Raw genomic sequence first — 9,936 nt, forward strand, 5'->3', positions numbered from 1 at the left:
ATGGTTTTCCAGTGACTGTGGAAGAGGAATAGGACTCAACCTTCGTAATTGCTGCATTTGCTGCTGGTTGAGAACTCATCAAGTCATCCTTCTTCTCTTCCTTCTTGTCATCCTTCTTTTTCTTTTTATCAGGGTGTAAGATGAAACACCTGTCAACAGTATGACCATATCTTCTGCAGTGGGTGCACTTCCATACGGGTGTGCTTTTGTCCTCATCTTTGTCCTTATCTTTGTCCTTATCTTTGTCCTTTTTCGCAGTCACAGAATCGGCCTGAGGCTGCTTTTTCCGCTCGGTGGTGATCTTCTTGGATGTACGATTGGTCAGTTGCTTCATCAAATCATCGATATCAATGTTGACAATGGGTCCCTGGCCAGTGGAGAAAAACTCATCCAAACGTGTCTTGACAAACGGCCTTTGATAATCCTGCAGGTTGTTGAGGAAAAGATCATGATATATATCCTCAGTGCTCTGACAGAGCTCCTTGTGACGGGCAACAAGATAGCGGAAATGTCTCTGGAAAGTAAGATAATCATTCTCCTTGACTTGTAATTTTGTCAATTCCTTGAAGACATTAACTCGTTCCTCTGCCAGTGATATCGCATATTCCACATTGATCTTGTCCCACAGGGCCGCAGCATTGTCAGCTTCCAAGGTTCCAATAGTGGTTCGAACGTTTCCAACAAGACTCGATAGCATACGCCTATATAGAGACTTGGAACGGATCCTCCACTTCTCGGAGTCGATATGACGTGTAAAAGGGGATTCTCGTTGGGTCCTCAATAGGATGTCGGTTCCACCAATAACTTCCGCATCAGCCAACATACCAACACGCCAGGCATCATAATTAGAGCCATCAAATGTGGTCACTGATTTGGTGTCTAGTGCATATTTGACTTCCTTCTGGTATTCCCGTAACTCATCCCTCGTAGTGTCTCTTTGTGCAGGTGTAGTGAGATGTTGAGTGGTTTCAGCCGCAGCCATCTGGTTCTGTAGCATCATCTGCATAAGATCCATAAGATTGCCTGCGGTGCAATAGATAGGTTGATTCGGATCACCATTAAAAGTCGGCATTCCGGGGGTGGGGGACGGTGGAGGATTCGATGGGTTGGAATGAACAGATTCTGCAGATGGATGTTGACTCTGCTTTCCTTTATCCTGAAGTTCCTCCGTTGTCTCATCATCAAATTCCATACTCTGGCGAAAACTGACCTCAGCCTCATCTTGCAAGTCAGGAGCCTCCTCATAATGAGTGGTCATCCTATCAATGAGTCGTCTAGTGGAGCGTGTGGTCCTGGGCCTTGAGCTGGACTCTGGAGTAACAGGCGTATCACTCATATCGAGGTGGCTCTGCTTCTCCTAGGTGTGTAAAAAAAAAAAAGATAAAAAGTGATATCCTCCACAATGGAGAACGCGCTTTCTCAAAAAAAATAAAGTATATGAATCCGCTGACTGGCAGATTCAGGGAAAATGGAATATCTCTAATAAAGAGTAAGAGTCTTTCCAAAAAAGGTGAACTATCCGTGTCAAAAATATGTTGGTACAACGTTCTAAAAAGAAAAACGTGCCATCCGGGCTATAACCTGTAGGATAGTTGAAGGTTGTATTGATAGATCTATCTACAGGAACATAATATAGTGGTGGGTCACGTGATCTAGTGGGATCGCTAACCGCAACGGCCGTAAGGGCCAACAATATCTCTCCTTATCAACGTCAACGCTAACTTCATCTTTTCATCTTTAAACCCTCTTCTTGTCTTTCAGTTTTGTGGGAGACAATCCTCCGGGATTTATCTCAAGATTCTAGTCAATTTGTTATCTGTATTTCGACTTATCAAGAGAATATCTCTGTTGCCACACTCTTAAACGCCCGTATTTGCGGAGTTCTTGCTGCTCTGAATCTCTAATTACATCTTCGAAACTACAATTGTTCATGACATATATCTTCTCTTTCGATCTTGCGCAAAAGAATACCTCTATTGGCTCTTTTTGCGTGTTGTTTTCAAACCACATAATTAATTTCATTTCTGTTTCAACATCACATTCATTTAAGTTAGAACCTGCCTTCAGAGGCTACAACTCTACCTGAGAGCTGGTAACAGCCACCAGGCAGCCCTTCTTCCATTACTCCTGGCAAATCTTCCATTTTAAAGTCAACTGATGCCTCCCAGTTCCAAGAATATACCTATCAAGATATATATATCATTTGGTCCCAATGACGTCGGAGCCATCAGCGTTGGGGATTCCAGCCCCTCACCCTGACCCTAACCCGCACCCTGGAAATGGATCCCCAGAGGACAAGGTTCGCAAGTTTATTACAGAACTCCTGGATTCGCTCATAGATGGCCTAACGAGAGCTGACGGATGCCCGTCAATCACTCTAAGACGGCGCTCAAATCATGCCCAATTCTCGGTAAATCCGGAAACATGCGCTTTACAATGTGACACTGCTGACCTTTCCTGCACCTATTCATGGCCAGGGAAAACCGTGTTAGAAGGTTGGCGTTTCGGTAGGTTACGCCCCAACCCAGTGCGATGCTATGTTTTAGCGTATTCCTTGGGCTTGAATTGATCTCATTGTTCTTCTTATATCATCCAGCGGTCCTGTTGCGAATCCTTGGACATATATCAGAGGCCATTCGGGGTGATTTCGTTAGCTCGAAGCGGGATATCTACTATCTTGATCCTGTTTACTTTGGATCCCAGAGTGTAGTAGACCGATGCATTGACGACATTGCCTGTACGATTGGTGTCGATAGGACAGCGTTGCACGTGGTATTATGAACCGGAATATCCCATTGCCTCCGATGATGGGATCTTGTTCTTGCTAACTTGTGAATTATACAAGGCAGCAGCAGCCAAAGGACTTCTTGTGGGAAGCTTCAACATCACACTTAACGATGACTCCGTGGTAGACCCGGGCGTTCATTCTGAGGTTGCCTTTGCTAGTCCAGGAGGCTCGTTTGCACGGGTTATTGACGTATATATATATAGGGCATGCTCGTTCCTCGGGCTGAAACGGTCAGGAACTTCGACATCTCAGCTGTTCGATGGATTCTGGTTATCGAGAAAGAGGTAAGATAACAATGTACATACAAATGTAACAACAAGTTTACAGCCGGGTCTCGACACTGACAAATCAAACATGAAAGGCGACATTCCACAGGTTGGCAACTGCTAACTACCACAAAACTTCTGCTGCCGGCCCAGGGATCCTTATCACGGTAAGGACAATCCCCTTTATAATTTCCCCTTCATATTCCAATCAATCGTGAGTATTCTAAAATCGCAATAATGTTCAGGCGAAGGGGTACCCAGACATCTGCACCCGTGCATTCCTCCACTTATTATCCAGAACCCCAGGATCAGTATCAGGAGCATTGCGCTCCAACCAACCTCCTATTTTCATGCTAGTTGACAGCGACCCAGACGGCATTGCTATCATGTCTACTTATAAATACGGCTCGAGGGCGCAGGCACATGACAATCCCAACCTTACCGTTAATAAAATGCAGTGGCTTGGCCTTCAATCCTCCGAAGTTGCTTCTAGAATTGAAGTATATCAGCAGGATGATGACGTTCTAATTCCCCTGACTTCGCGTGACCGGAAGAAGGCTCAGGACATGTTGTCCCGAAGCCCTGTTTTCGCAGAGGATGGGCCAGAGCCGGCCTGGAGAGGGGAACTGCAGCATATGCTCATGTCAAATGTGAAAGCGGAGATTGAGATATTGTATGAACGGGAGTGGGGTATTGAGAGATGGCTGGACAGGAAGTTGCAGACATTGATCAAGAGGGTGTTCTAAGCCGTTTCAGGGGAGCGCTGGCGAGAGATACAAGGAAGAAGGCAACGGTGATCGTATAAAAATCGCTGTATAAGAACAAAACCAGTCCATAAAAACTCCACGCCCAATGAACTAAAACTAATGAATCTCTCAATCAAAGCAAATCATGTATCCACTAACCTAACCCCTACCCCGCTCGAAAACAAGACACAAAAACGCCGATAACTCACATTATATAAAAGAAAAACAACGCTCTATGAACCCTTGCTCCTCCAATTCCCTCCCCTCGTATCCAAAACTCAAAGCCCTAAACTCCTCCTAACCTCACTACGCACCCTCTTCTCATACTCGCTCCTCTGATCCCGCCACATCTTGGCCGCCTCGACATTTGCCGGGCTCTCATCATTTGGCTCCGCAAGCATACTCATGACGGAAATAAGAATCTTCTCGACTGATTGGATGGGGCTCCAGCGCTCCGACGCATGCTCGTAGTGGTTCGGGTCGTCCCCTGGCGGATGCAGGATGGAGATGCACACGGTGCCGTTGGGGTATACTACGTGTAAAGAGTTCAAGGGAAAACATAGTTAGTCGCTTGTAATGTGCTATACATGAACATGTAATAAATATCCAGGGTGATCACTACAGCACGCGCCATCATCATCCAAGCACAGAAGCACAGCCACCGGATATTATATATATTTCACATACCATTCGGATGCCAAACCCCACCACCCAGAAACTTCATCGTGGGCGGGCTGAGCGGGTAATCCCTGGGGAACTTGAGTTCAGCAGCGAACACGCCGCCCTCAAAAGGTGTGCCCTCGGGACCCTGGATCAGCGCCTCCCAGTGAAACATGTCATCTTCACTGACGGGCCCGGCTGTTATGCCGTCTGGTGGGCTGGTGGAGAGGAGCTTGTATTCGTGAAAAAGGCGCTTCTGGGCGACGGAGGTGGCCATGATTGTATAGTTTTCGTAGTGTAAGTCGCTCTTTAGGCCCTGAGAAGGGGTTTTGCGGATTGCGGGGGAAGTTTTTGGCGATGTGTTGATGTGCTGATAGTGAAAGTGGCGGCGGCTGGCGTTTTGGGGTATTGTGGCAGACATATTACTTGTGAAAACAGGATTTTCCCAGCCCCCTCTGAAAATTAGTAGCAAAACACCACCAAAAAATCAAAATATCTGCATTTCTCTAGAATCATTCAATATCATTCAATACATGTCTTTTTCAATCAAATATCATTCAAATACACATCTTTCTTACCTTTATCATCAATATATCATCTCAACTCTGTGATTTCATTGTCAATAAGATTGTATATCTTCTTAAGAATAATTATATATCTGCTAACTTACTAAGATTATATAAAGTATTAATGTGGCGGGCTGCGCCCGATCAATCATATAGACTATTCCGTTACACTCCACAGATTCCACGTACGCTCCGATCCTCGGCCATTCTCGATCGCCGATCCTCGGCCGCCACCCCGATCAATCATATAGACTATTCCGTTACACTCCACAGATTCAGCGTACGCTCCGATTCTCGGCCATTCTCGATCGCCGATCCTCGGCCGCTACGAACGTGTGTATATTCTTCCGCCCCGAAGCTCCACCGCGTACGCCACCACATACGCATATAAATATCCACCTCGATCGCCGATTCTTGCACTTTCTCTTTCTTTCCTTCTCTAGCGTTTTTATCTTTGTTATATAAGACCTATCAATATTATACCGATCTATTCGGCGTAGGCCCCTTACAATTAATTATTATTTATATATATTGAATTCAATAAAATCTTCACTATTTTAAAACTGTTAGAGAACTCTGTTCAATATATAATATAAAGTTAAAAATTATATCAGATATCTCTTCAATTCTGAAGAGATTTAATAAAGATTTTAAAGCTTTTTTATATTATACAGTTAAGAACTTTATAAGAGAAAAAGATATAAAAGAATATTTCAGATCTACTTATATAGAATAGTATTATAATAATTAGAAAGATTCAGATTATAATTTATTATAATATAAATTTAATAGTAAAAGTAGTATAAGATCTGTTCTTATCACTGTAAATAGTGAATAAAGATAATTTGAATTTCTGTAATCTTATCTATTATAGTGAACTTTTTAATTCATCTCTTATAATTTAAAATATACTCTTATTAATATTTATATGAAGTAACTGTTTTCTTATCAATTAATTAAAGTATTCATTAAATTAAGATATTAAACTACTTTAAATTAAAGATAAAACAGTGAATTTAATAAAAGATTCAATAATAAATTCAATAAAAGATTTTAATAATGTATTTAATAAAAGATTTCAATAGTAAATTTAATAAAAGATTTAATAGTGAATTTAATAAAAGATTTTAATAGTAAATTTAATAAAAGATTTTAACAGTATATTTAATAAAAGATTTAATAACAGATTCAATAAAAGATTTAATAATAGATTTAATAAAAGATTTAATAGTAAATTCAATGAAAAATTTCAATAGTAAATTCAATGAAAGATTTTAATAGTATATTTAATAAAAGACTTAATAGTAAATTTAATAAAAGATTTTAACAGTGTATTTAATAAAAGATTTCAATAGTGTATTTAATAAAAGATTTAATAGTAAATTTAATAAAAGATTTTAACAGTGTATTTAATAAAAGATTTAATAATGAATTTAATGAAAGATTTAATAGCAGATCTGAATATAAATAATAATAAAATTATAAATTCAGTTCTTCTATTTCTTTTATTATATATTTTATTATTATTATATTAATTATCTCACTTAAGAATACTATATTAAATAAAGTTAAAGCTGTTAAAGTTAAAGAAAAGAATATAATTACTAATATTTAAAAAATCTATATAAAAGAATTAATTATAAAAATTATAAATTTATTCTTCTAATTCTTCTTCTTCTTTCTACTTATTAATTATTCTATTATCTCTCTTATTCTTTATCTTATTAATAATTACTTATTTATACAATCTATATGAGATATCAGACTCAGATATAAAGATTTATAGATATTAAGAATTCTCAGACTAAGTCTCTATATTCTTCTTATTTCTTTATTTCTTTATTTTATTATTAACTGAATTCTCTTCATTATTCAGAACTTCTGAAACAGATAGTTTAAGAAGACTGAGATATAGAATAAAAGTCTTTATACAGACTTATAAAGTAAAAGAATGATGAATATTATAAGATATATTAAAAAAAGAGTTAATTAATATATATGAATTTAATGATAAAGATAAGAAAGACATGTTACATGTATTTAAATAATATTTAATTGAAAAAGATATATATTTGATATTAAATAATTCTAGAGAAATGCAGATATTTTGATTTTTTTAGTGATATTTTACTACTAATTTTCAGAGGGGGCTGGGAAAATTCTGTTTTCACATGTAATATGTCCGCCACAATAGCTAAGCGGGATTTCCTGCGAGAGGTGTTGGTGTGATGGGGGACGGCCTTTGAACAGGACGATATTTTGAGTATTGCGGGGTTATTAAAAAGGAAAAGGGAAAAGCCGAGAGGATAGAAGGATTGTATAGTTCTGTTTTGCAAGTTCTGCACTATTGTGCCAGATGTAATGCTTGCGAAAACAAAACAATGCCAAGACTTGGGGAACATAAATAAATACTCCGTATAAAAATTCAAGACCAGATTGCAGATTGCAATGTCAACAGCCGGAAAGTCCAGTATTGTTGTCACACAAATTCTGGTAATGACAACAGAAAAAAAAAGTCCTACACAAAATAATTAATACAAGCAGATATTAATCATTGCGTTCAAACATAAAGTAGTAAATCTAGCAGCAATATCTATGATATGTTTCGAGAAGAATATAGAAGTAAACCACTCCATACAAAGTTGGATCAACATCAAATGCCTTTCTTTCTTTGCACGGGTCTATGTAGAAAAAGTTATTTAAAGAGGATATAAAAATACAATATTATATAAAAAATTCCGCCAGATGCGGTGTAATACTTATGGGAGACATATCAAAAGAAATCCCCCCAGCCATTACCGTCCCCATCGCCATCGCCTTCGCCTTCTTCACCCCACCCGCCATTACTTCCACCGTCTCTGTTCCACCAATCCTGTCCACTCTCCCCCCAGACCTCCTCGTCCTGGTAGGCCCCATCCTCCGGCGGTGGGTGATCTTGCGATTGTTGTGTTTCATCTGGCTGCTGTTGATTATCAGCAGAGGCACCTCTTTGCATAGCTTCGTATCCAGCCATAGTTCCAGCTCCAGCAACACCTCTCCCGATTGCGCCTGCAGCACCTTCCGCAGCAGCGCCTTCAACGGCCCCTCCGGCAGCACCACCCGGAGCACCACTGGCAGCACCCTCACCTCCTCCGCCACCCATCCCGAAAAGTGGAATGGGCAAACCACCAGAAGAGCTATGGCGGCTGAAATAATCGAAGTCGATTGTGACAGCGGTGGCAAGTATCACGGCGCGTTGGTCTAGTGTCATCCCACTCTTATCGCTGCTATCATACAGCGGGTGTGATTCTTTATGCGTTTGAGAGACAATGTGATGTCGATCTCGCTCCTCCGCTAACGCTGCGGCGTCCATCCGAAGCGCATACATGCCGGTATCTGTAAATAGCTCCCGAGCAAAGCCGACGAAGTTACGATTCACGGATCCGATCAGCCGTGAATCTGCGGATCGGAGAGAGAAATCCCATGACAGGAATGGTTCGTCTACGTAGGCAAATTGGCCAAATTCGCCGGATGCTCCGGGTGCAGAAGTGCTGGCAACTTGTAATTTTTGAGATTGGGAAAGGTCTGCGTTCGATAGAGGTACGTGTTTGGTGTGGAGATCGGTCTCCGGAGTCGGATTTGGATGGAATAGGAAGAGGTTGTATTTTCGTCGCAGAGGAGCCCATTGAGAATGAGTTTCACCAACCACGCGCATATCTGCAAGGTCAAGGGAGGATATTCGCGCTGAATCGCCTGAGGTAGCAGCAACAAGGGGTTCCGCAGCGTTGGTTTGGACGGCGGCTGAGGATGAATGGGATGAAGAGGCTACGTCTAACGGATCGTAAACTCGGATTCGACTATTTATCCATGAGAAGGGCCGGTGAAACTGGAGAAAATAGTTAGTACAAATGGTATATTTGAAATATTACTTAGGGCAAGTAACATACACGTAGGACTTCATTTTGATGTTTGTCAAAGACATGAGTGACAAACGCGCGATGTGTTCGAAACCATTGACGAGCGAGCATGCTACCCATACTATTCCCCTGCTCAGCTATGTATCCGACATGGTTCCCTTGCGCATCCAATATTGTATACCGGTTGGCTTGTTCGAAGCCACTGTACCACATCAGTAAGAACGGCGACTTGTGAAGGATGTCACCGCAAATTGAATGAAGGGTCTACGTACAGGAGCACATTCATCATCTCCAGCTGCCTCTGGACAACCAAGCCGGAGTTTGCTAGGAGCCCCGCAGCTGGATGGGTCTCCCTAAGAACTGCATGTGGATCTTCTGGGATGTGAACGGGAGAGAGAAGTGTGTTGTCTTGCGGGTTGGTATCCCGTAGTGTTGCGGAGACAGAGTCTTGCGCCGAGGCGGGAGCGTTTTCAGGCCCAGATTGCGCATTCGCCCGGTCTCCCCGGCGCGGAGGAGGGATGGAATTCCGCCGATTCGGGATATTTTGCGGTTTCCGGCGGAGGGACGTTATTCGTGAGCCTTTCCTTGACCAAGGGTTTGTTGATCTGAGCGAGGCTGTTCGGGTGCCAAATGAGGGGCGAGGTTCAGGTAGCTTCAGTCGCTGGTGCCACATGATAGCAAAGCGGACATGATAATCAGAGGGGGGAAGGTTAAATATATCATTCCCAGTCTATATAATGAAGTTTCTGAGGCTTGTGTACCGGTACAGGACAATTAAATCTATTTAATATGTGGCGTCCGGTGGTAGTAAAATCGAACATAGAGGATGTGAATTCCATCTAGATGATATTTAGTTATTGTGGCTAGACTGGCCGCCGGGACCATGAATTTCACGTTTGGTCCCATTTGATCTGGTCCCATACATTTCTTGACATGAATCCCGCTGGGACTAATCATTAAATAAATATATAAAGTAACTATATATCAGATCTCAAAATAAAATCATGACTTGAA

General features: G+C 41.4%; 3 protein-coding genes across 3 annotated transcripts; 1 reads left to right on the forward strand and 2 right to left on the reverse strand.

Annotated features, from left to right (window-relative positions):
- The first annotated feature begins 1,709 nt into the window (after positions 1-1,709).
- On the forward strand, positions 1,710-5,105 carry BDCG_04290 (meiosis-specific topoisomerase Spo11). Its single transcript, XM_045419947.1, has 6 exons — positions 1,710-2,507; positions 2,597-2,772; positions 2,846-2,932; positions 2,992-3,072; positions 3,150-3,221; positions 3,300-5,105. Exons 1-6 carry the CDS (start codon positions 2,213-2,215, stop codon positions 3,798-3,800), a joined length of 1,212 nt encoding a protein of 403 aa, XP_045276144.1. The 5' UTR covers positions 1,710-2,212; the 3' UTR covers positions 3,801-5,105.
- BDCG_04291 (ubiquitin-conjugating enzyme E2 G2) lies at positions 2,740-5,108 on the reverse strand. The gene is made up of 2 exons (XM_045419948.1): positions 4,488-5,108; positions 2,740-4,332 (listed from the first exon to the last, which is right to left on the reverse strand). The coding sequence occupies exons 1-2, from the start codon at positions 4,879-4,881 to the stop codon at positions 4,079-4,081; spliced, it is 648 nt and encodes a 215-aa protein (XP_045276145.1). The 5' UTR covers positions 4,882-5,108; the 3' UTR covers positions 2,740-4,078.
- Positions 5,109-7,114: 2,006 nt separating this feature from the next.
- Positions 7,115-9,722, reverse strand: BDCG_04292 (scramblase). Its single transcript, XM_045419949.1, has 3 exons — positions 9,195-9,722; positions 8,953-9,124; positions 7,115-8,891 (listed from the first exon to the last, which is right to left on the reverse strand). The coding sequence occupies exons 1-3, from the start codon at positions 9,593-9,595 to the stop codon at positions 7,800-7,802; spliced, it is 1,665 nt and encodes a 554-aa protein (XP_045276146.1). The 5' UTR covers positions 9,596-9,722; the 3' UTR covers positions 7,115-7,799.
- Positions 9,723-9,936: the final 214 nt, after the last annotated feature.

This window comes from Blastomyces dermatitidis (assembly GCF_000003525.1).
Source record: "Blastomyces dermatitidis ER-3 genomic scaffold supercont1.4, whole genome shotgun sequence".
NCBI lineage: Eukaryota > Fungi > Ascomycota > Eurotiomycetes > Onygenales > Ajellomycetaceae > Blastomyces > Blastomyces dermatitidis.